Here is a 27297-nt window from a genome sequence, read left to right on the forward strand (position 1 = left end):
ATTTCAGTAACTTCTTTCAGCCCAAATAATATGTGGAAATCAAAACAAGAGCTTCCAACAGATTCTGACACTGAGAATTAACTGAACTTCTTAGGTGGTCATCTTTGGCTTAGTAAAATACAAAACTGGCAAAAACAAAAAATGGTTTAAAGATAAAACAATTTCAATCCCTGGTTTCATTCTGTCTTTAGCAGCCTGATTTTACTTGGAGGATGTTGTATATAAAGTTTGCCTATTCTATACATTGTGCCCCAAACTAAAAGTAAGTAAGTGCTGTTTTCAAAGTCATATGGGATATCTTGTAAATTTCCTGACAGTTATATTTCCATAATCAGAATATACTGACTATTTTAAAACTACATAAGGAAAGACATACTTTAAATATAAAATCAGATTGATTCATTTTATGTCAGAAGTTATTATGGTAATATTTTCCTATCAAATAAAATGGCATTATTTGTGACACAGAGTCTCAAGTTGTTTTATATTCTACTTACGGTCTAAATTGACTATTGTAGGTGTGGTATCACCTTCACCTGTAAAAATGAATTTGTAGGTAAGTATATAACTCACATATATGTATATATATATATAAACATATTCTTCTTTATAAAATCAATCTATTATACTATAATATAACTATGAACTGGACAACTTACTAAAATGATTATCATTAAAGATAAACTGAGTAATATCTGTTTGAATATTTTTTATTCAATTTTCATTGTCATTTTTGCTGTTACATTATGAATGCATGCCTATTGGTCTCAGATAAGGAGCTTTTTTAAATTTTTATGATGGTGAGAGGTTCCAGGTGAGTATGGTCTGGTGATCCTGGGCACACTGCATTTACTGCCAGCAGCAACAACCTATTTCAGTCTTCTAAAATGGACCATTTTAGACTCAATGGCCAGCCCAGTGAAAAGGATTTACATTTGTTGTTTGCACGGAGGTTTCATAAGGCAGTTTTGTTCACTGAAACATTCTTTTTTTTCTAAAAAGCTATTTTCATTTGTATTTGATTGAACATAACTGAAACTGCAATACTTTGGAAAGCTGAAAAAATATAAATATGTTATTTAATTTCTAGAAAAGAAACATCTGCTGTTGTTGCCAGAATAACCTAGATTTGTGTGCGTATGTGTGTGTCTGCTATTAGTCAAAAGTAAGTATGTTAAAAAAAAAAAAGAAACATTGGAAATTACCCGTTGATTCTACTTGGACTTGGGAAACTGCACCTTAATTCTACATAATCTACTTCTTTTACAGGGTTCTCTAATGGAGTTTACTGGCTACAAGAAGAATGGCTTGAAAGATACTTGGGTTTGGGAACTATTTTACAGTAATGAGTGGGACATGAGGCATTTCCTGAAGCTTAATGTCTTAACTGGGCAGAACTGAAGACAAGCACTACTTACATACAGGTGGTTATTAATCCTTGGTAATGTCTGAGCTCAGAGAAGCAAGTAACACAACAATAAGAGAACAGGGAATATTTTGGAATATTGAAAATCTGACCATTTTTTGTGGAGATACGGAAAAGAATTACTGCATGGTAGAGGCTAAATTCATTTTCCAGATCTAGTTAACTAAATGAATGCAAGTAAAGGAAAAAAATCGTAAATTTTTCATCTTCCTTCTACTTTAGCTCATCTTGCTTTTCAATCTCAGATGTTGTACATCATACAGATACATTTATGTAAACAACTCTATGACAATATGATTATGTAGTAAATTTACTTTAATACTAATATATAAAACAAGAATGGAAGTGAGATATTACCTAGAGAAATACATGGCATTCACAAATTTTCCATGAAGCGGCAACTCTCCCTACGCTAAAGCATTTGAGATTAAAAAACAACATATCTATTTTTCTGTACCTAGTCAATTATGTGGGCCTTTGTGCATACTAGTAGCTCAATTAAACAATATTGGAAATGAAAATGTAAATCCAGAAATAGAACCTCAGTTTTCAAGTGCTTATTAGGCAACTGATTTTTTTTCATGGTGGACCAATAAGATCATTACATTTTATTATTATCATCAGTTATTTGTACAAGGGGTTTCACTTTGACATGCCCATATATGGGTACAATACACCTTCATCAGATTCACCCATCCTTCACTCTCCTTCATCCCCTCCCTCTTCACAAAGTAATCTTAACAAGCTTCATTGTTCCATTTTATATGTGTACATACAGAAGTATGTACACATGCATGTAAATAGAACTGTGTACAGATACAGTTTTACAAAAACAGAATGTGAGTCATAAGTAGATAAATATCTTGGCCAAGACATAATCATGGACTGTTATCCAATTTAGGAAACATGATGGAAATTTTTAATCTGAATACTCTCAGTGGTACTAAGGATATATGGCCAGGCACACTTTTAGGCATTTCTACATTTTTTACATATTTTATAAATTAAAAAATATATGGATGATATTTTATAAGCATTTTGGGAAAAATGAATAAAACCTTTACATATGTTGTAGAGAAATGTAGTGTGGAAATGATTAGTATACTCTCTGAAGTTAAAAAAAATATCAACTCAAGGGCTGGGAAGGTGGCTCAGTGGTAGAGCGCTTGCCTTGCATGCATGAGGCTCTGGGTTCAATCCCTCAGCACCACATAAACAGAAAAAGCTGGACATGGTGCTCTGGCTCAAGTGGTAGAGTGCTAGCCTTGAGCTGAGATGCTGAGGGACAGTGCCCACGCCCAGAGTTCAGGTCCCATGACCCCAACATAAAAAAAAATTAAAAGAAAAAAAAAAGCTGGAAGTGGCACTGTGGATTCAGTGGTCGAGTGCTAGCTTTGATCTGAAGAGCTGAGGGACAGCTCTCAGACCCAGAGTTCAAGCCCAACAACCATCATCAACAACAACAATTAAACTTATTATAATAGCTGATTTCTTTGCAAACATATAAAACATTGAATTATTGTTATCATAAACAATTTCTGAATCCATTTATAATAGGTTGATCAGGTCCATGTCTTAAGTATTACTAGTTAAATATAGTATATATATGTATATGTATATAATATTACTAGTTCTTACTGCTAGTTATAGCAGATGGAACTTTGCATTTTTGTGTTAACATTTCATGAAACACAAAAATATTTTCACTTATGGTGAGAAACTGTCTCTTGAATTTGATATAAATTTTGCAAAATACAGACGTGTTTGCATTTCAATTTTCAAAGCCAATGCTACTATTTCTTTCATCAGATCTCTCTTCTTAACATGGGCATTTGTGCTGCCTTCGGTTAGATTCTTGTTACTGACTTGTCACACAAGAGGTTCTTATGGAAGTTTTAGATGTATAGCTATTTGAACTATGGCTAGGCATGTTTGCTGCAAATACAGAGATATGGATACATAATATAGTAAAATGTTTTCTTACTATGGATAACTTTATGAAAAGGTCTTTTATATAATAACACATAGAGGATATATTTGCATTTCAATAATTTTAATACACATCACTGGATCTTAATGTATGATGATATTGCCATCTTCTCACTAATATATGTATGTTTGTGTGTATATGTATGTAAGTATGTATGTGTTGGTCTGTGTGTATATGTGTGTGTGCACGTACGCGCCTTGGTTCTATTATGAATTCTTGGGCATTGACAGTGTCTGAAGAAATTTGTGATTGTCCTGACTGGGTAGAGCCTAGGAGAATTGAGATATATATCCTACAAATGACAGAACACCCTTCTACAACAAAGAATCATCCAAACCAAATGTTAATAATGCACAAGCTGCTTCACTTTCATATAACTATTCCTTTTGATACACTTTTACAAATTGACTTCCATTTAGGATTTTTCATTTACTCAAATTAGCATGGTTTTGTGAAGGACAGATTGTCTAAGTTCTCAGTGATATGAGTCTTAACCATTTGTGTCATTTGCCACCTTGACTAATAGAAATGATTTCTCAGGCTTTGTCAATTTCATTTTGTTCTCACTAATTTCAGTGTGGTTTCATTTTCTTATTAACTCTTTTCTTGCAGATTCCTTTCTTCATGTTGCCCCTACCTTTTTCACATATTTTTTTATCTTTACAGAGATATAGGACATGTATTTTAGACTAACGTATATGAAATGCATTTTCAAAGATGTATATCAGACATGCATTCTATTTATCCATTATCTATCTATCTATCTATCTATCTATCTATCTATCTATCTATCTATCTATCTATCTATCTATCTATCTTTCTGGATTGTTTGGTGTACTGGGGGGGGAGGCAGTGGATGCAGGGTCTTAGGATAGACAAATGCTATTATGTTCAGACATAGAGCACTGAAGATTCAGGGTCTGGCTGGGGCATTTTCTCTGGTGTGTTCTTAGAATCATGACTATCTGCTGCTTCTGGATTCCAATCTTTTCAGAATAAACAATGTTAAAATGTGAACATAATTCTCTGAGAGAGAGAAAGAGACACACACACAGAGACTGAAAGAGCCTGCATATGGTATGTGTCTGAGTTACTCTCTAGAGAATACTCCCATTTTGGAATTAACTCTATAATCTTAGATTATTTATATCTGTGACTAAGAAATTGTTTTAGTAAAGACACAGTACATGTTAAGTATTTCAGCTAAACAGAACACTAAACATACTTACAACGGGAAATGGGACAGTAATCCCACGGAATGAGAGGATTCCCTGTGTAACACCAGGGCCCGTGAGCATCATCATCAGGATTCCGGCAGTAATTCTTGTTCAGCTTACTAGCATCTGGCTCCCAGAAGATATGACTGCAGAAACCACAAGCTGAACATCAGAAAGTATTTACTACATCCAGGAGATGCAAAATATGACAAAAGATAGAACCCTATGATAACACATTCATTGTAAATATCACACAGTTTGATTATTTTGAAAGCAGTTTCTTTTTTGCTAGTTTTCAGTATGGAAGCACTTTCTAATTTGTGAATATGAAAGCCTACATAAAATGATCCGAAACTCTGCTTCTATTTAAGCATTGCAGTAGTAACATAGCAATATTTTAAAGTGTTTTTCTCTGTTTCAGACACATGTGAACACCACCATTATACTCTTTCACAAAGAAGAAGAAAGCAAGCACACTACAAATTAATAGTAAAATGACAATAAAAAACTAAGTTTTAGAAATATCATGGGTCATAAGGTTACAACATGTTTTTTTACAGATAATTGAATAACATTTAAATTTTTTCTAATGTGTAAATAAAAATTCATTTCAAAAGAAAAGCAAAAAGTCTGTATTTTTATTATAAGACCATGGTTATTTTTGTAAGACCAATATTTTCTCTTGCTTCAATAACATTAATAAAGTCAAATTCTATGTGCCCACAACTGTTGTTAAAACTATAATGGCATTCATTTTGCCCTACTAGTTACTACCATTCTTGACTATGGACCTATGACTTTAATTAGAAAGGGCTTGGATATGAAAACATGGATTTTCTTTCCTGACCCAGCTTTATTTTCTGAAGAGAAACAGCAGCAGGCTTATTACATGATAGATCCTGCTAAGTCTTTACCGATAACAAAAATTTAGGCAATCTTGTCAGACAGGCTTTAAGACTATTCTGTATTTATTACATTTGAAGAAATCAAGAGGACAATTAAATATTCTAAGGTCACATGGCACTGGTGGCTCATGCCTATAATCCTAGCAAGCCAAGCAGCTAAGACGTAAGGATCTCTGTTCAAAACCAGCTCAGGCAGAAAAGTGTTTAAGACTCTATCTCCAATTAATCAGCAAATGCCAGATTAGAGACATGAATCAAGTGGTAGAACATCAGCAGTAAGCAAGCAAGCCAAGGGCGAACTTTGAATTCTATCCCCGGATCTAGCACACACATTTATACACACACACTCATGAAAAAACGGGTTTGGAACCTATGGTTTCCAGAGTCAGTGTTTAAACCATAATGCTCTCCTTCCTCCTTGCATAAAATGTTCTTAATCAGACAAGATGCTAAGCAACTTTATCACCCATCAATTCCCTATAAACTTTCTCCAAATGAATTTTTAATTATTTGCAAAAATTTAGCCTAAAGTCAGTTAATTAAGAATGGTTATTAACCACTGAGAATTCCCGAATAAATATACCAAATATTCTGGTGGCATCCTGTCAAATGTTCAGTCTTGTTCATGACTGAGCAGGGGAGTTTCTATTTGTAGGTGTTGCTTGTTTCTGTGGTATAAACCCTATCATCCCAAAACTTCTAAGCCTCCCAGGTGAAATCACGGACAGCAGTGTGAGTTGCCTTCTAAGGGGAGAATAGAACTTTAGAACTAATAATATTCATTTGTGACATAAATTACTTAACTGACTCATCCACTATTAAAGGCAACTTGGAAGCAAATCAAACCTTTAAAATAAAAATAAAAATAAAGCAAAGTGATTCAATTTCTCTGAGCCCATAAATCCTTATTCACATATGGAAATAGCTTCCATTTAGTGGCTGGTGGTCAAATGCCCTAACATGTAAAACAATTATATTGCAGGGACCCAATGATACCTATAATGTATTTTTCTTTTATTCTAGCATATAAATTCTGAGTTTATTAAAAATCTATTTGTAATCACAATTATATGTTATATTTCAAAAACTTTTTATACACTAGCACTATTTCTATGACCATATAGATGTTACCTTGTGAATATATTTACAATATAATATAAAAATTATCTGAAATTTAATATTTTAATAAAATTCTGTAATGTATCAAGCTTTTTCTTCAATTATATACATTAATGTAATAATTATAAACCATCTATCTTATGTTTACCAAAACACAATCACCTGGGTTTATTAAATTTTGATGAAAATAAGATGGATGATTGTAGCTAGATAATTGAACTCACTTTTACCTGTTTTTGTTAAAGCTACTCAAGAACACTTGTTTACAAGTTGTAATAGTTCAGTAGATGTTTAAGGTATGTATAGGAAAGTGACTATTTGTTGATCTTTCTCTCAGGATTACTATTAATTATGATTAATTATAATCTCTTAACATAGTGTTTAAAACACTACATGTCCCACTAAATTGTTCACTGTTTTATTAAGTCACACAGTGGGTTTTATTTTTCATTGTGACCATATTTTCTTTGAAATTTGGTAACAAATACATTTCTACCCATCTTGTGTTTACATTCCCCAGGTTCAGAGCACAAGTAGCATTTTGACACACATGTGTTCCATTGAATTATATATTTATATTACATATTATTATATTAATGTATAATTATGAATAATATATAACATATAATTATGTATAAAATATACTATATAGTTATATTAATATATGATTACAAATACAATATATAATATTAATGTATTATATTATGTATCTAAAGTTGATACATGCAGACTCTATGTTCTGAGTTATGCAGAATTTTTGTGTTTACCATCCTATAGTGATAATGGAAAGGAATTACCCATGTATGAATGTGTCTGGATCTATATTAATGCCATTATCTCTACACTGGATCATGAGAAAGAAATGTACACACCGGTGTAAGTCTTCCATGTTCTTGTCCCACATTGAACAGGTTAGTCCAGATCTTGTTTTGGATAAATTTCCCATGTAATTTTTTCCATTTCCACGGTAACAATCTAAGTATAAAAACCACAAATACGTTGACTAAATATTGTAGAAAATAAAACACCACTTCTTACAGACATATGAAAACATAAACCTCCAGAAATGTATAAAGTGTCTTAAATATTTCAGATTAAATTATCTTAATTTCCTCCGAATTTCCATTTCATTACAATGGTTATGCAAATTGAAATCTTACAAATAATATCTAACAAAATTTTCAATGAATGGCTCTTAACTGCATCAAAGAAATGAGGATTTCTTGTATAATGGATATATTGCTTAGCATTTCAGCATTTTCTTCTGAAACTTTTCATTGCACAATAGAGTTACAAAATGACTGCACTGCAACTAATGTATTAGTCACATTACTTTTATCTTTTTTTGTTTGTTTGTCAGTCATTTGGCTTGAATTCTGGGTCTGGGTGCTGTCCCTCAGCTCTTCAGCTCAAGGCTAACATTCCACCACTTGAGTCACAGTACCACTTCCTGTTTTCTGAGTGGTTTATTGGAGATAAGAGTTTCATGGACTTTCCTGCCCAGGGTGTCTTTGAACTGTGATCCTCAAGTCTCAGCCTCCTGAGTAGCTAGGATTACTGGCATGAGCCACTGGGGCCTGGGTACTTTTATCTTTTTTTCTATTTTTTAATTTTAATTTTTTTTAATTGTGAAAATACCATACAGAGGGGTTACAATTACATGGGCAAGATAATGAGTACATTTCTTATCAAGCATTGTTGCCTCCTCCTTTGTTTCCCCTTCCCATCCCTTCCCATTCCCCCTTCCCCCACCCCCAACCTCCCCCTTCCCCGCCAAAGTTGTAAAGTTCGTTTTCCGACATAACGATTTGTACATCTCATTTTTTGCAATGGGTGATGCTAACATCCTAAGTCAACCCAAACTGCTGTTCTACAAATGTTCTTCAAGTTCCTTTGTCTGTTTACTTAGGGATGAAATTGAGTAAAGGTCCTTGACAAGATTATGTTCCCGGTCCTGTTTTGTCCTTTTCAGCCCCTGGCAGGGACACCTGATGTCATGGTTGAGGCATTTGATCCCTTGCTTAAATAATAGGAAAGGAAAACTCTTTGTACTTAAAGAATGTCTCTGTTACTTGTTCTGATGCTCAAAATGTTCATTTGGCTACTTCAAACTGACTGCTGTGTGTCTTGTCATGTACCATGAGGTTTTGTTAGCCCTTTTTAATTGAGCAAATTGTGTACTACTAAACATTGATAGAGGTGACACTATTCTCAATAAGGAGATATGGAATCAAATATCATAATTCTGAAAGTGTAAATTGTCTAACAATATAAATATTTTCATAATTTTAAACATTACCATTTAAAACTGACTATTGAACACTACTAACTTTTTAAATTTTTTTTGTCGGTTGTGGGGCCTGAACTCTGGGCCCGGGCGTTGTCCCTCAGCTCTTCAACTCAAGGCTAGCACTTCACCACTTAAGCCATAGTGTAACTTCCAGCTTTTTCTGCTTATGTGGTGCTGAAGAATCGAACCCAGGCCCTCATGCATGCAAGGCAAGCACTCTACCACTGATCCAACTTCCCACCCCAACACTACTGGTTTTTATGTTAATAAACCATATGAGTTTTACTTTCAAGTGATACTGACAAATGTACATAAATTTATCTTTACAATGAAATTCATTGAAATATAACATGTCACTAATTTTATATTATCTTTTGTGATTATGGCAAATAATAGGTTACAACTCTTAATAAAAATATTGAATTAATAATTTGTTTGTCCAGTAATCAGATAATATAGTTAAAAAGAAGCATTAAAAAGAATATTCAATTGTGGGATTTTCTTCTTTGTCACGTTTCTAATGGCACTATAAGGAATGTGTAAGGAAGTTTTGCAAAAATATAAAAATACATGGTAGAATTGGCAAATTATTTTCAGAAAGCATAAACTTAAAAAGTCCAATGCTTGCATATTTGAGAAAAATACCAATTAAAACATTTTCCTCTGACAATACTATCTTTTTTTATATTGTCATTTTTTCAGTTGTGTGCCTTAACTAACTCCTTTTCTCCTTCCTAGTCATTATGACTAGTAAGTAATTTCATTTGATTTGGTTCTTAGGTCTGGTGAGATTCTTTTCTTTACAGTGTTTGGTAGTTCAGGGCTTGAACTCAGCGCTCCATGCTTGAAGCCTAACTCAAGGTAGGCTTGAGCCTTACCTCCACCTGTTTATGCTTTTGTCAAAGTTCAACTGATATATATGCACACCCATACATAAGTATATGTACATTTAATATAAATATACAAATTTCTTATGGTGATAGAAGTTTATATTTTGATGGAAATATTCCATATTCACACTAAGAGTAATTCCTTTATATATTTCTAGTACTATAAAATGCATACATGTTTGCACCTTCATTCTTCAAAAAAACCTGTATTCATGAAAATCACCCTATTACACTTCATGAGGAGTTTTATCATTTTTTACTCATTTTTTCCAAGTTTTAAGTTCTCCATAGTATGGCTGTTCCAGCATACATGTCTTTTTTCCCTGTTACAGATTATACTATAATAAAATGTTCTCTATGTGTGCTTTAGCATCCTGTTAACACTGTATATTCAGGTGCTGGCATTAATGCACCGAAATCTATCAGGTTTCCATTTTCTCATTCTGTTATTTTATTCATTTAGAGTTTATTTTTGAGTACAGTATGAGGAATGGATTTGCTTTTATAATTTTTATTTTTTGACAGTGACTTTACCCATTCATCATATATTTCTTAAAAATAATATTTCATCCAGTAGTATGTGTTACTACTACTCTTTAAACAATATATGTATGCAGTCAGGTTTATCGCCAGTGGTTGTGTCCTGTTCTATTTCTTCATATGCCAGAGCTATGCTCTTAATCAAAAACTCTTTATGCAATATAGTAATATCTGATAGAGTTAATTGTCTCAAATTGCAGTAATTTGTCAAGGCTTTCCTTATTATAAATGTTCATTTCTTCCTACCTCCCACAAATTACAAGCAATTGTTCAAATGAATGAGACAAGGGTGCAACAGAGTCAGCTGGCAACAAATGTCCCTTAATTATGGGTTTCAACTTTATTTCCGAATGACCTTTATAAGCTGTCAAGAAGAGTGAAATTGACTGAAAAGGGATTCATTCCTCCTCTCTTTACAACTGTGTTTTCATAGTAGATTATACCAACTGGCCCTAGAGCAAGTGTTAAGTGGAAGAAATCTATGAAATGGAACTTTGAAGTTAGAGCTAGCTTTTCAGAATGACAATGTTCAAGCATTCTCTCATCACAGCTCATTAGCATCTGTGGGTTCCTGTCTAAGATGTTCTTTACATAATCTGCCCATGGCAAGTGCTACTCCATTTCTCCTTAATGGTACCTTCTTCCTTGATTATAAAATACACAGTAGTAACATCTACCATCTCTACCTCAGGACTAGTTTTCCTTCTAGCATTTAGCAAAAATTTAGATAATCACCTATGGCCATTTTAATTTTGAAAGTTCACTGTCTGCTGAAAAATAGTTCTCTGGTGTCAGAAGATTTACTTGTCACTACTGGTATACATCCAAGAATTGTTCCTGACACTCAGATAAGTAAGAAAAAATATAAATATATAAGTATTGAGTGAATAAACATTTTCTGAAATCTAATCAAACAAAGATCTTACTGGCTAACTAGCTAGAAGAGCATAATAAGAAGTAGATCTTTTGCTGGTTAAAAAAAAGAAGAAGGGCTGGGAAGGTGACTCGGTGGCAAAGTGCATGAGGTCCTATGTTCGATTCCTCAGCACCACATAAGCCAAAAAAGCTGGAAGTGGCACTGTGGCTCAAGTGGTAGAGTGCTAACCTTGAGCTGAAGAGCTGAGGGACAGTGTCCAGACCCAGAGTTCAGGCCCCATGACAGGAGGAGGAGGAGGGGGAGGGAAGGAGGAGGAGGGGGAGGGGAAGGGGGAGGGAGAGGAGGAGGGAGAGGGGGAGGAGGAGGAAGATCCTTCCTGTAGGCATCTCTCCTGAATTTAGTCATGTCCATACACTGCAAAATGTCAACTATTACCTTGTCCACTGGACACGTCACATTTTGGAATTTGGGAGCAGTAGCCAACTCGGATGTTTGGGTCACTTGTAAAACACCAGGGTGACTCAGCGCCATCTGGATTTCTGCAATAATTTTCTCTCAGGTCCCTGTTAGAAATAAACAGGTTAATGTGAATGACTGAAGATACCTCACTGACGAAGTTAGTGCTGGGACACTTGTAGAATCCTGGAGTGTGTGCATGTATACCATTACATTTTTTTCACTCATTCTCAACGATAGGACTCCCAACTGCTGCCATTTCAAAACAGTGGCCTGCACCTGATCTTTGATAAGGCAGCCAAAATTATAAGATGGAAGAAAGACAGTCTCTTCAACAAATGGTGCTGGCACAATTAAATACACACATGGAGAAAACAAATTAGATCCTTATATATTTCCCTGCACTAAAATCAACTCCAAATGGATCAAAGACCTCAAGGTAAAGGAAGAGACCCTGAAAATATTACAGTAAGGGATCCTCAGCACAGCTCAACACTTCCTAAATAAAGATTTAGAAACACAACAAATCAAAGAAAGTATGGATAAATGGAACTTCATTAAACTGCAGATCTTCTGCATGGAAAAGGACACAGCAAGATAAATAGCCCACAGATTTGGGAGATCTTCACTAGACAAGGGTTTTATATCAAAAATACAAAAATATACCTAGAACTCAAAAATTAACCCCATCCAATAACAAATCCCCAGATAAACAACCTCCCCGTTAATAAGTGGGCTAAAGAATTAAAGAGACTTCTCTGTAAAGGAAATAAGAATGGTCAACAGACACATTAAAAAATGCTCAGTGTCACTGGCCATAAACAAAATGCAAACCAAAACCACATTGAAATTCCACCTAACCCCAGTTATTATGACCATTATCAAGAAAACAAATAATAGGGGCTGGGGGTTTAGACCAGCGGAAGGGTGCCCGCCCAGTGTGTGCAAGGCCCTGGGTTCTGTCCTCCGCCCTGGACAAAAATAATAATAATAATAATAACAGATGCTGGTGGGTATGTGGCCAAAAAGAAACACTATTACACTGTTGGTAAGAATGTAAACTGGTTCAACCACTCCAGAAGGCAGTATGGAGGTTCTTCAAAAGACTAAACATAGAACTCCCTTATGATCCAGCAATCCCACTCCTGGGCATTTACCCAAATGATCACAAACAAGGCCATACTAAAGCTACCAGCACAACTATGTTCATTGCAGCACTGTTTACCATAGCTAAGACATGGAACCAACCCAGATGCCAGATGTGTAGATCAAGAAAATGTGGTATATATACACAATGGAATTTATGCTTCTATCAGAAAGAATGGCATTGCCCTTTCGTAAGGAAATGGAAAGACTTGGAAAAAATCATATTTAGTGAAGTAAGCCAGACCCAAGGAAACACAGGCTCTATGGTTTCCCTCATTTGTAATAATTAGTATATGCCTAGGTAGTCCTGACAGAGTGATAATAATAGTTCAAGAGTGATGAACATATGACCATACAAAATAATGCCAATTGAAATGAACTCCAAGACCTGAAAACAACAGGTCATTTTTTTTCAGTTGTCAACCTTGATATCTCCATGTACTATATCTAGTTCTTTCTTCTTATTTTATTTCTTTTTTCTTTTTTCATTGGTTTATCCCTGGGAATCTCTGTCGTTCATCCTCTATCTTGTATATGCATTTATCTGATTGGGGGAAGGGAAGGGAAATAACAAAATGCTGAGAGAAGTACAAAAGATGATCTGTTGCAGCCATGACACTCACAGGACACAATGCTGGAAATGAACTTTACATCTTCATAGGGGGTAGAAAATGGGGGGAAGGAAGGGATAATGGGAGAACAACAATGGAGTGGGTAACAATGTTCAGTGAGGAATGTACCTTACTCATGTAAATGTAACCCCTCTGTACAGCATCTTTGCAATAAAATAAAATTTAAAAAAAGTGGTCTGCTATTTATTACATTTTCATGAGTCATGTATAAGAGGGAAATGACATGTACCTCTCACAGCATGACAAAAGCTATTATCTCACTAACCACTTATACCTCTCACAGCAGAGCAGAAGTTACTATCTCTTTAACTACTCTCATTCAAAATGGAAGTTTGTATTATTCAAATATTTCTTACCCAAAGCATACCAGCTGCTTCTTCCTTGAATTCTATATTATCTTTTTTAAATTTAATTTGCTGAATAGATTTCTTTTGAATACAATGCAGTTCTTTCTGAGTTTTGAAAATTCATCTGAGATTATTATTCATATTTCTGTAAAGTTCAGGCTTAATTCTAGTAAAGACATTCAGCCACAGAACAAGTTATTAATGTAGTATATGTACATTCTTTATCAGTGTTTTAATTAGAAATGCACTACTTATAGGAGAAAAGTCTGTGTTGATATTCTCTAAGAGGATTTTAGTGGTTTTCTATCTCAATATAAGGTTTACATCAAATAAAATGTAGAAGTTTCTAATGAAAGGTTTGGTACTTGGTTAAAAACAAGAAGTAGCATTTTTCTTGTCAAAGCGAGTATTAACACAAACTGATACAATAATTAAATCCACTTAAAGGAAATGTTCATATAATATAACATATCTAAACCTTTAGAATCCTTATAAATGTAGAAACTGAAAAAGATGAATGAAACTTTTTATTTCCTTTAAACCAATATCTACTTCTGTTTGAAATTTGTATTCTCATCTAAAATGTGTGTTAATTTTTGCATTAGATGTACAGTTATGCAGTTTAAAAAATAAATTATTAGTTAAATTGCTCGGCACTATCCAGCTAAGGCAAGATAAGTAAATGGATGTGGAAAGCTGGTGAAAGTCTTAATTTGAGACTGCTTTATTAGCCTAAAATAGGGAAGAAGAAAGGAAAGGGACACAATCAACATAGGAAGTATTGTTGCTTGTAAGGTTTCAGTAGTTATCATTTGAAAGTATCTCAGTGTTGGGGCAACCAATGTTTAATAGAACCAGAGACAGCATTTAATTAGAACTTTTTTCTGTTGATAAGAAACAATAATACATAGAAAAACTATATTCTGAAAAAAATTCTTGACATATTGTAATAATCCATACTGAAGGCAATTATGTTTGGTATTTTGGGAAAAATAAGAAATTTAGAAAGATCTTTTTCTTTTTTGTCAGCCGTGGGGTTTGAACTCTGGGACACTGTCCCTCAGCTCTTCAGCTCAAGGGGAGTGTTCTACCACTTGAGCCACAGCACCACTTTTGGTTTTCTGAGTGGTTCATTGGAGATAAGAGTCTAACAGACTTTCTTGCCTAGGTTGGCTTTGAACCATGATCTTCAGATCTCAGCTTCCTGAGTAGCTGGGATAACAGGCGTGAGCCCCTGGTGCTCAGCTAGACAGAACATCTTATAGTCCAATAACATGTAACAGTTAAACTTGTGATAATTATGTTTCAATAGAAAAGCTGATAAATTAAATCCCTTTCTCTGATAGAATAAACTGTATATTTCTACATACAGAATTTCTAAGTTGGGAATTACTAATTATTACATAGGAGCAATAGAGCTGGGGACCTGAATCAAGTGTTAGACTACCTGTTTAACAAATGCAAGGCTCTGGGTTCGTTCCCCACTAAATATAATTTTTAAAAAGTTTATCAATGCTGTCTTCTTTAATCCCTTTGTAACTACTCTTTCCTCCTGCTTACTCTTTGATATTCATTTGGCTCTGAGCTGTGAACACATGGGATAGGAATAAAGAAGACATTTCCTTGAAGGAACTGAGAGAAATAAAACCAGAATGATAAGTCTAAGTTTAGTCATTATAAAAACATAAAAACTGTTTAGCATTTATTATGGGAACAAACAAAATCACTGAAATAGCTAAAACACACCGATCAAACAAATAACTGAAATAGCTAAAACACACAGATCAAACAAATCACTGAAATAGCTAAAACACACCAATCACCCTCACCACCTCTTCTTTTGCATAAGACAGGCCAATACTGCACAGAGCTCTCAACTCCACAACGTTTAGGCTATTTTTATTAAAAGCCAATTACATAAATCCAATATATGTTATTTATAGGTGCTATTTCAGCAAAGCCACTATGAATGACATGTGTGTTATAAATTCCAAATGTAATCATTTCATGTGCCTTCTAACAAGGTGGACAATTTAAAAACACATGGCACCGAGGCTGTGTCTGTCCAACGAAAAGGCAAGTGGTGAAAAGCTGCCAGGAGTAGGCCAGAAACAGCTGTACAGTGGGTACTGTGGGCCACTTGCTTTGCCTTGATCCGTTGCAACAATTGCTTTACTTCTCATTTTTCAGTCCTGAAACAACTGAAAAACTGAAACACAACTGTGAAAAATAATTTAGTTCACAGATCTTTAAGACATCCATTACCTGGAACAAGGTAAAAAAGTGGGGAAATATCTTCTTCAAGGTAACACAAAAATATGAGAAGGCACTTGTTTGAAACATGTTTGGTAATCATTGATTGAATTATTAAATGCTGAGATCAGGATAAATGATCAAAATCTCATCTCCCTCAGACCCCCTGAAATGTATAGCATATCTCTAAACGTACTCACTTGCACTTGAAATTTTCAGGAGTTACATCGTGCTCATGTGGATACTGGGAGTCCCAACGCTGACAAGGAATGCCATTCCAAATGGTATTGACAGTTCCCCTGTAACCTTCTCCTTGACCTTGAATGCATTCAGTTGTTTCCATAGGGACATGAGTGTCATTTATAGTGCTGTGAGCTATTGATAGAAAGAAACAGAGACCTAAATAAAATAGTTCAACCTGTTATCTGCCTCTTATAATTCATATGCATTTCTCTTTTTCAGGATTTTTCAGTCACTACTACTAGCTTTTGTAGTAATTACATGGAAATTCAACATAATAATATTTTCTCTGCTCCAATCCATCTTAATTCCAACCTTAGGTTGATTTATTATTCCTTAATACTTCTTTAATGTCATTTTACTCCCATATATCAGCATAACTTACTGATATATCTAAATCACATTTTCTAATAATTACATTTTCTAAAATTACATTTTCTAAATAACATTTTCTGAAATGACTACTATTATTTTCAAAAACAACTTAATTACATACAAATTAGGTCAGTAATGCAATTAACTCATATTTTTTCTCTTATGTAATAAATACTTTCTAAACTGATAGTTATTTTTTCTTTCTAATAAAACTGTTTAAGAAATTCATACAAGAAGTCTTTGGATAAGACTCAAGTTTTAAACCATCTAGGACAGTTTAACGTTTAAATAAATTTCTTTCATATATTAATTTTTGGTATTCTCTCTTTACAAAGGTGAGAGCAGAATCAGACATGCCTTAAAAGATTAGGAATTTGTCTGAAATTTTTCTATACTTGGCACTGTAAATTATCTAACACGGTTCCTTAATTTTTATTTATACTTATTTCTTTCATATGTACATTATGTGGCTATCTGTTTAATTTCATTAACTGCCATTAACTTAATTAACTGTACCACTAATTTAATTAAGTATACTTAGTTTGTTCAGGCAAATACTTAGTTTGTTCAGGCAAACTAAGTGCAGTCTAACTTTAGAAGTATTATAAAAAGTTTCCTTTAGAAAGGGACTACGTTAATGATCACCCACCCAGCCACTGGATTATGTTCTATGTGAAGTTTTCACTAATTTCCCTTTGAATAAATTTGCTTCAGCTCACTTAAAAGTATTTACATTTGGATCAAGCATGTGACTATCTCTCAGCTACTTGGGAAGCTGATTTGGAAGGATGGAAGTCTAAAGCCAGCCTTGAGTAAAAGTGAGACCTTTCCAAAACTAAATTAAAGCAAAATGGGCTGGGGGCAGGACTTAAGTGGTAGAACTATCTGCTTAGCAATCAGGAGGCCCTGAGTTCAAGTCTCAGTATGACATACGGACACAAAAATTAGTTTAAATCCGTATTCAGCTCTTCAGTAGAATAGAAAAATGGCTCATAACAACAAATTCCAAATAAGGACTAAAAAGATGTGAGAGCTTGACCTACAAAGTCCAAACTGAGACATGTCTAGAAAATTAATACATATATGGATAATATATATTGATTAAGCAACAACAAAAACTTCTGGGACAAAAGATATGACTTGTATAGAAAAAGTTGTTGCTGACTATGTTAGTCCTTCATGATTTAATATTAACTTAAAGGTCTCTGGTGAAATATAAAATAAAATTAATTTCATAGTCAAAAAATAATGCCATAGTTACTATATTTGTGATAACTTGAGTTAAATAGTAACATCTTGAATGGTGACAACTCCAAAGAAGATAAAGCTGGTACTGGTATAGTTCACATCTTATTCTAAAACTATAATGAGAGAGAGTTAACCTCAGCTTCTTGGGAGATGAAGATAATAGAATCTCAGTTTCACGCCAGCTCAGGAAAAATTAACAAGACCCTCTCTCAAAGAATAAGCCAAGCATGCTTAAGTACATAATCCAAACCTGGCCCAGAAACAGCACAACCTCATAGATGAGAAATAACTAAAGCAAAAGGGTGTGAATGTGTATCACAAGTGGTAGAGTGTTTGCTTTGCAAGTGCTAGACCTTGAGCTTACAACACCAGTGTCATCTCTAAAATTTTTTAAAGACTATAATGAGAATAAAGATAAGACTGAATGTCTCTAGGAATACAGCAATTCATTAATTTATTATTAAAAGAAGAAAAGTTTGATTCTCTATTACTATGGTTTGAGGATGGCTTATCTCCTCTGAAACTCATACTGGGGTTGGGATGCACACCTGCTAAGGGGTGAGGAGACCAGATGGCACACAGTAGAATATGCTTTGAATTCTATGTGCTCAGGAGAATGAGATGGCAGAATTGCAGTTCCAAGGAAATTCAGGTACAAAAACGCTGGGCATGGTAGCTCATATTTATAATTCCAGCTACACAGTAAGTATGGCTAAATGGGTCAAGGTCTGTGGTCAAACTTCAGCAAAAGTGAAGGACCATATCCTCAAAAAATAACTACAAAAGAAAAAAATCTGTGTGTATGGCCAAGGAAGAGGTACTGCTGAGAAAGAGGAGAGAGGGGAGGGAGAGAGAGAGAGAGAGAGAGAGAGAGAGAGAGAGAGAGAGAGAGAGAGAGAGAGAGAGAGAGAGAGAGAGAGAGAGAGAGAGAGAGAGAGAGAGAGGAGAAAGAAGGAGGAGGAGGGAAAGGGAAGGGAAAGAAGGACGGAAGAAGGAGGGAGAAGGTGATATTATGATCAGGTAACTAGGAGGGATTAATGCCTTTCTTGTAACACCTAACACTGAATTCATTCTCAGGAGGATGGGAAACACAGTCTTCCTCAACCTTTGTCTCCGCTGTATGTGACAAACCCATTCTTCAGCTTTTTTTTTTTTTACTATGTTATGGCCCCTCACCAGGGGCTACCATTTCATCTTGGCCTACCAACCTCCAGAACCTTTAACCATAACTCTACTCTTTGTATTCTCTCATGTTAGAACAGAAGAAAGGCTGAAACACCTATTTCATGGGCTCAATCTCCTGACTGTAATCTTGTGCCCTGTCAGTGCAAGCACATTTCCATGAATCTTTTCACAGACTACACTGTCATGAGAAATTCAATGCCCTTTTTATTCCCTACCCAACTGACTATATTTTGCTTTCTTGGCTTATGACAGAAATTTCTTCTGCACTACCTACCTGAGCAGTCTACATATGCAACCCAGAGACACAGTCTTTCAGTTAGGGTTAGCATTGGCTCCACATAAACAACTCTATCTCTGAGAAACTCATTCAAGTCAGAGACCATCAGGAATGAATATACTCTGCTCCTTGGGCTTTACTATGACTTGCCAGACACCAACCAAGGCAGTAAAGAATGAAAAGAATCAGAAATGATTAGGGATTCAGTCACTGTCTGTGGGAAGCTTCTACCCATAGAAGCAGGTTCAGAGGACTGTTTCTATTATATTATGAAGACAGTTTCACATGAGTAAAGGTTCTTAGAATACAGAGGAGAGTAAAATATTCTGTACAATATAAGAATATTATTTTTTTCTAAGCTAAGCACTGGTGGCTCAAATCTGTAATCTTTAGCTACTTGGGAGGCTGAGAGAAATAGGATCTAATATCAACCAGAAAAGTTAGAAACCCTATTTCAAAAATAACCAGCAAAGAGGAGGCCTGGAGGCCTGGTTCAAGTGGTAGAGTGCTTGCCCTGAAGGTGGTAGGCCCTGAGTTCAAACCTTAGTACGATCAACCTACATTAAAAATAAAACTGTATGAAAATACTATTTTTACCAATTATTTTAATAAGAATTATTAATTATATATAACTTTTGAGTAACTTCAGAGATTCACCTTTTCATTGTGCCTTAATTCATTGGAAATATACCCACATAATTTTAACCACAATGAGCATTATTCAGCTGATATTTTTCTTTCAGTACAAAGTACCTTCAACTGCTAGACATGATCTCATCTAGAAAAACCACATAATTCTAAAGGCAGTAGACAGACTGAATAATATGGTGGATAAAGATATATTAGTACAACAGGGTAACAAAATAATTTTCATCAATAAATAAGAGCTGTTAAGGAGTTTATGAAGCCGTTTAATAAATTTTATCTGGTAGGGAAGGAGTATGGTGACTGATTTGTTCATAGGCCATTTAACCATGACATACATGCTTGATCTTTGCTGTTCACATGCTTACTATTCTAATAAGATTAATTCTTCCTCAACTGCAGCAAATAGACTCTTCTCTTGTACTGTATAAATATCAAAGGCTCATGCAAAAACAAAACAAATGTTTCATGATAATGGATTTGGAAACAGCTATTAAATATTGGGAAAGGCATTTCTTTGTACTTAATCCTTCAACAAGGGGTCTGAATAAGGGAAGGCTTTAAAGGCCTCCAGTGGCCAAGCCAAGTGTTAAAGAAGCACAGAAACATTGCCAAATATCAGCTGAAGCTGATCAAGTTGGGACTAAGCAATGTGTTTTTAGAACACAGCATCATCATATACATAAACATTTTTGCAAGCATGCCTACTGCCTTCACCCTGAAAATACCAAGAGCTCTTTGGAGAGCTCCTCAGAAATAAAATATTTTGCCAGTTGTGTCAGTGGTGGCCTTGCTTTGGAAGCACATATAATGATATTTATACGATCCTCAGAGGCCTATGAGTGAAGGAATGTTTTCCTTTGATGATTGACACAAAGTTTTCTGTTTGGAAATACTTTAAGGAAAACAGCATTTGCTATTGAAATTTTTCACTGCCCTGTTAGAATATGATCAAATACAGCATGCGTCTCTTAAAAGCATTCTTTACAATTATGGTATGGATGTACTGTGATCTGATTGTGGAATTTTCAAGTGTGAATAGATTCTTATGAGAGAAAGAACATCTATATGCCTTATTCATAGAGCAAGCATCTTGTACCCCAGACAGACAGAAATCAGTGGAACTAGATCGGTAATAATACATCTGATCAAACCAGGCCTAGTGGTGCATGTCTATAATCCTATTACTCAGAAGACTAAAACAAGAGGATCATGAAATATATAGAACATTGGAAATATATAGGACTTATATCAAAATAAATAATAAAATAAATAAATACCTCTGATCAATTTTCTGCAGACAAAAACATGACCCTGGTGGGGAAATATTAAAAAGACCACAGAGTACAAATGCATGTATACATTACAAAGGGCTACACCAAGAGCTTTATAAGCTTTATTTAGAAGATAAGTAAAACTTTGCATTTAAAATCCTTTCTCAACCCCAACATCTCACTGAGAAAATTCAGATTCCTTAATATAGATAAGGTACTTCAGTTCATTTTGTAATAGTAAAGAACAACTTAGCAAATCAGTGAACAAAGGCCTGGTTATCTCTTTCTAACTGAAAAGGAGCTGAAACATAGGATTTACTTTATGATAGTCCCTGGAGATTGAGTACAGTGTATAAAGTCACTCTCCCATCTACAGCACTTGTGCTCTTTGGAACACAAAGGGCAGGATCTGACTCACTGTAAATTTAAAGTGCTTCTTGTTTTAAAATTGACATGGGAAAGTAGTAAAGACCTCCAAAGTACAAACCTCAAATTGTTTGCACGTTTGCTTTCCATTTGAGGCCAGGATTCATATCTGAAACTTCCCTGGACTTTGTCCAAGACTTTTCTAGTACAGAATGCTCAAGAGACAAGACTTTCATGAAAGGTCTTCAATTCTATAGCCTTATTTCTTAGAAGACAACTTGGAAAACCCATGAAGACTCTTGTGAAGTGTATTGATAGCATTATTTCCCGGCTCAGGATACAATGTAGCTCTATTTCTTTGAATCTCTGTTCTGTTGTTGGATTATTAATAAAACTCAATGAAATAATCAATTTTCTTTAAGAAGAAAAAAATAATTTGTTGTAATTTTCTCAGTATACAACACACTGAGTGTGTTTGTGTAAGTTTGTGTGTGTGTGTGTGTGTGTGTGTGTGAATACTGGAGTTTGAACTCTGGGCCTTGGTGCTGTTCCTGACTTCTTTTGCTCAAAGCTAGCACCCTACCACTTGAGCTACAGGTCATGGTTAATTGGGGATGAGAGTTTCTTGGGCTTTTCCTGCCTAGGCAGGCTTCAAACCACAATCCTCAGATCTCAGACTCCTAAGTAGCTAGGATTACTGAGGTGAGACACTAACTACAGTGTTGCCTTTAAATAAAATCAGCATTCAGTTTTACTAAGAGAAAGGTTTAAACATTTCTGCAAATCAGTCTGAGCATGCTACTGTAACAAAAATATCACAGACTTAATAGTTTAAACAAGAGTAATTTATTTCCTCACAATTCTATAGACTGAGAAGTCTAAGACACAGGTCTTAGCCACGTGAGTTCCTACTGCGGGCTATTCCTGGCTTGTGGATGGCTGTTGTTTTGTCTTGTACTATACGATGCTACAAGATTAGCAAGGGAGAAAAAAAACTCTCTTCTTATTATAGGACCATTAATTTTTACCAGATTAGCATCTAGCTTTGTAATCATACTGGGACATAGAATTTTAGCATTTATATTTGACAGGGGATACAGTTCATTCTGTTGTAATAATCTGAATATAAAATTTAGCTAAGAAAGATCACTTCTAAAATTGCTCTGCATACTTAATTATCTAGAAGTTTAAAAATAAGAAGGAAAGGGAAGAAAAAGAAAAAATAGAGATATGATCAAGGACAAACATAGTTTATTTTGATGGTAAAAATGGTAAAAATCCATCAAAACAATAATCAAATAATCATTTCTAGCCCAGGGACACAAAACTGAAGGATAACATAAAACTGAAGGATAAGAAATAAGAAACAAATCTTTCTTTCTTATTTTTATCTGAAAATCAAGTACAAGAGAATTACCTGGGAATGGAGCAGACAAAAGAAAAAGAAAACAAAACAAAACAACAGCAACAAAATCCATACCACTTTCTGGGAAGGTAGCATTCATTCACTCAGGGATTTTGTTGAACTTCTTTAATTGCTATGTGGTAAATACTAAGGAATACGCACATACAACCTATACACACTGTTTTAGAAGAGATGCTTTAACCAAAAAAATGCAGAAATAAACATAAAATTAAGGCTAAGAAATATATGGGAGATGTTTTTGATGGCATGAATACATAAGGAATAAAGAAGGTATTCATCCAAGTGATTAAGAAAGAAAAAATATTCAGGACAGAAGAAATACATAGATATCAAGGAACTAGCTGGAAAAACAGGCAAGAAAGCATGCAGGAAAAGGTAGCTATATATGAGGCCATACAGGAGAAAATACACTTCATCTTTGTCCTGGGATTAAAGAAAATCACTAAAGTGCTAACTATAGCATGTGTGGGTCTGTGTGTTGTATGTTGAGAATGAAGGTATCAGCAGAATTTTAGACATCCTTCAGTTTGCATTGTGAAGAAGGAACTAAAGGAGGAAAATTGTGGACAAAGAGAAAACTGTGGAGGTTATTCAAACATTTGCAATGAAAAAAAAAACAATGCTATCCTACATAAATGAAACAGTGATAAACCCCATGGCTATATTGAAAAGTATATGAAAAATTGACAGCTTTTAGAGATGAATCAAATGTAAAATACAGGACAGTACCAAGTCAAGTATCAATCGACTCCTTTGGACCTTAGACTTTGATAAATGTTGGTACTGCTCATGCAAACGGAGTTTATGCAGAAAAACAGACAACACCTCAGGATTCATGAATAAAATCAGAGGAAAAGAAGACTGAAGAGGTCTCCAACTGAGTGAGTTACCCTGAGAGGCTAGGATCAGCTGAGCAGCCAGAAAGTGTATCCCAATTATTATATTTTAGGGGACTATAACAGTGTTATATGTTCTGACTCATGGCATTCTCAGATGGTCCAAAGACAACTGAGAGCCCAACGATTCTTTCAGGAACTAAAGAGATAAAAACTTTCTTCATAGTAATGTTATGACATAATTTACCCTCCACATAGCGAGTTTTCCACATGCTATGTGGCACATACTAGCCTCGTAGACGAAAACCACTCAGCTGTCTTCTATTAACATGACATTTCAAAATTTGCAAGAAATACATTTGAAAACAAAAACAAAAAGTAAACTACAATGCCACTGTTTTTGTTTATTCATTTATAATAAATGACTTCTATTTAATTATATATATTTGTATTATATTATATATTATATATATGCTAGAATATATATTGATATCCAATGACGTTACTATTATAGTTGATTACCTTCAAATTTCTGTTTTAATTTCCAATACAATAGAGTCATGTGACCTGTAAAGATAATATAAGGTTCCCACTCATGTCAAAGTATGTAAGTGACTCATGCCTATCATACTAGCTACTCGGGAGCCTAAGATCCAAAGGACTATGCTTGGAAGTTAGATCAAGTAGAAAGGTCCCTTATACTCCTCTTCTAATTTTCCACCAAAATGCTCCATTGAGGGCATGTCTGAAGTGGCAGAATACCAGCCATGAGTAAGCAAGGTGAGCAACAGTATATGAAGCTCTCTAGTTCAAGCACTGGTACAGGCACAAAAAGTCTACAGATGTCTTCAGCCCAAGAAGTTTTTAAATGGTGTTAAATAATCAATGAGTTTAAACAGCACAAGAAAAACTATTTCAGGGAAAAGATGATGGTCCTTAAGACATAAAAGGGAGTTTTGCAACTTCAGAGACATACTATAGTTCACTTTAGAAAACACAATTAGACTCAACCCATATTATTTCTATGAAAAAGAGTGAATTAATACATAGAACAAACTTAATAACAATATGAACTTATTACAAAATAAGTACTTCATTTGCACACTTTGAAGGACTCTAAATCTTATTTTATGTTTGCAATGTCTTAAAATTCCATATACTCAGAACTCTGCCAAAATGTATGCAGCTGGAATGGTTGTGGGCTCTTGACAAATGGGTATACATGTCTGTGTGAGGAATATGGTGTGAAGGAAGGCTTGTGGCAGAGCTTCCCAATGAACATTTGCAGATAATAAGCAGTCCACATCCTTCACTGCTAATGACACCAATTGTAAGACAGAAGTTTGGAAGCTGGATGACAGCAGCAAACTTATTATCCATCACAAAAGGGAACAGAGAGCAATATTCAAATTTGGAAAGTGTGAGTATCTCAATACCAAGACATTATCAGCTTTTGCTTTATTAGCGTGTGTAAAAATAAAGATCTGGGGCAGGGAAGGTGGCTCAGTAGTAGAGTGCTTGCCTTGAATGCATGAGGGCCCGGGTTCAATTTCTCAGTAGCACATAAGCAGAAAAAGCCAAAAGTGGTGCTATGGCTCAAGTGGTAGAATGTAGCCTTGAGCTAAAGAGCTGAGGGACAGCCGCAGGCCCAGAGTTCAGGCCCCATGACTGACAAAAAAATAAATAAAATAAGATAGAATAAAGGTCAGAAATTCCACCTTTATTATAGCACTAGGTCTATCTTGTTTCATCTATCTCTAGGAAAAGTGATTGACTTATTAGAGCTATTCAGATCTAAAGAAAGGAGCTAATACGCCTCTTCGTGTTCTCTAATTGCTAACTGAGATAGCCTTATGTTCAAGGTTCTTACTGTCACCACTCACTTATAACACTATACAACTCCATAGAGAAGACTGAATTGGTATGTGCCAGGAGTGCAAACACCAACAGTGAATTTCAAGTATTCATCTCTGTCCTCAGACTAATGCTCTTACATATGCATATGCTTGCTCGCTTGCAGTATTTTATTTTTTTTCCTCCATGATTTTCTACTACACACAATTTATTATATTTACTAGTCATTCTACCTGGTTAATATTGTTCACATATTTCTGTATCTTGCTTTCCTTTCTACATTAATGTCTACTCTTTATTTCCTACTAACCTGTACCTTTTGTATTATAGTTGGGACAATCTTGTTGTTTCTCATTTCATCATAATTCCTTGAATGGTTTTCATATAATTAAATTACTTTTGAAATTTCTTGTGATTTCAAGGTTCTAATACATATACACAGAGAAGTACACATGTGTATATGTATAGGTGTTAAAGAGAGTTAAGGAATTATAACTCATCCACAATATAAGAGGAAAATAGACAAAGATCTCTTCCAGCCCAGGGAAATGCACAGGAGTAAAATTCAGGTGGGATGGGACATTTCCCTTTATTTTCCTTCAAAGTACAAAAGAATGAATGGAGAAAGTAGTGTTAGATTTACTTGACATCTGAGGAGCATATGCAATTCAAGCTGAGGCCTTGGAGAAAGAATCTGTATTGATTAGAACTATATTGGAACAAGAGCCCCTTAAAATACCCATCCTCACAGACCACAGAGAGAGTCCATGTCCCTCTGGTTTCATGTACAACAGTTTGGAAACTGCTATTCTAGATTCCAATGGATAGCAAAACATTCTCCTGCTTATTTTCTCATCTATTACTTTAATTTTTCTCATCTTCTTTCCATTTGCTCCATTCCCTACTCATATAATCAACTTCCCATTTCTTCAGTATTTATCACAAGGCAGCCTACACATTCCTGTCTTCACACCTTTCTTTATAGACCCCACCACAACAGTTTGTGCACAATTGAAATAAGAATCATAGATACTAGGCAGAAAGTTCCTTTCTGTAGAAATTAAATAAATAGTGAAACCATCATTAATATGGTTATTACATCATGAAACAAGAGTTTAAAACCTTTCTTCAGTTTTCAAGAGAGTGAGTAAAACGATCATCAACTCTATTCTCATCTTCAAACATATGGAAAAATCAGAATGAGTCCTGGTGGTTCAAACTGAGATAACCATGAATCTGGCACCAAAATATAACAATAGAACTAAAATCAATTTTAATCAGACATTCCATTATCTATTAGAACTGGTATAAGTAAATATATAATCTCCTTGAATACAGATAAAACTTATGAACACAGTGAAGCAGTCACTATGATTAAGTAACATTACACAACATAAACATGATTATTTTCATCTGAAAGATATAAGTTGGTCTCTTGATATGTACTATCATTTTCTTAGAATTGATATATCATAAAAATCTA

The 27297-nt window shown here is 34.6% G+C and overlaps 1 protein-coding gene across 2 annotated transcripts in view; it reads right to left on the minus strand.

The window, feature by feature from the left end:
* Hgf (hepatocyte growth factor) overlaps nt 1–27297 on the minus strand; it is a 69879-nt gene that overhangs the window by 13640 nt on the left and 28942 nt on the right. For both annotated transcript variants that reach the window (XM_069996355.1, XM_069996354.1), the window contains exons 8-12: nt 16289–16463; nt 11690–11817; nt 7530–7632; nt 4646–4779; nt 498–536 (exon numbers count right to left, since the gene is read on the minus strand). In XM_069996355.1, coding sequence (XP_069852456.1) covers nt 498–536; nt 4646–4779; nt 7530–7632; nt 11690–11817; nt 16289–16463 — 579 coding nt within the window. The remainder of the gene's footprint in view (nt 1–497; nt 537–4645; nt 4780–7529; nt 7633–11689; nt 11818–16288; nt 16464–27297) is intronic.

Source organism: Dipodomys merriami, unplaced genomic scaffold (genome assembly GCF_024711535.1).
Source record: "Dipodomys merriami isolate MVZ:Mamm:240054 unplaced genomic scaffold, mDipMer1.0.p SCAF_5, whole genome shotgun sequence".
Taxonomy (NCBI): Eukaryota; Metazoa; Chordata; class Mammalia; order Rodentia; family Heteromyidae; genus Dipodomys; species Dipodomys merriami.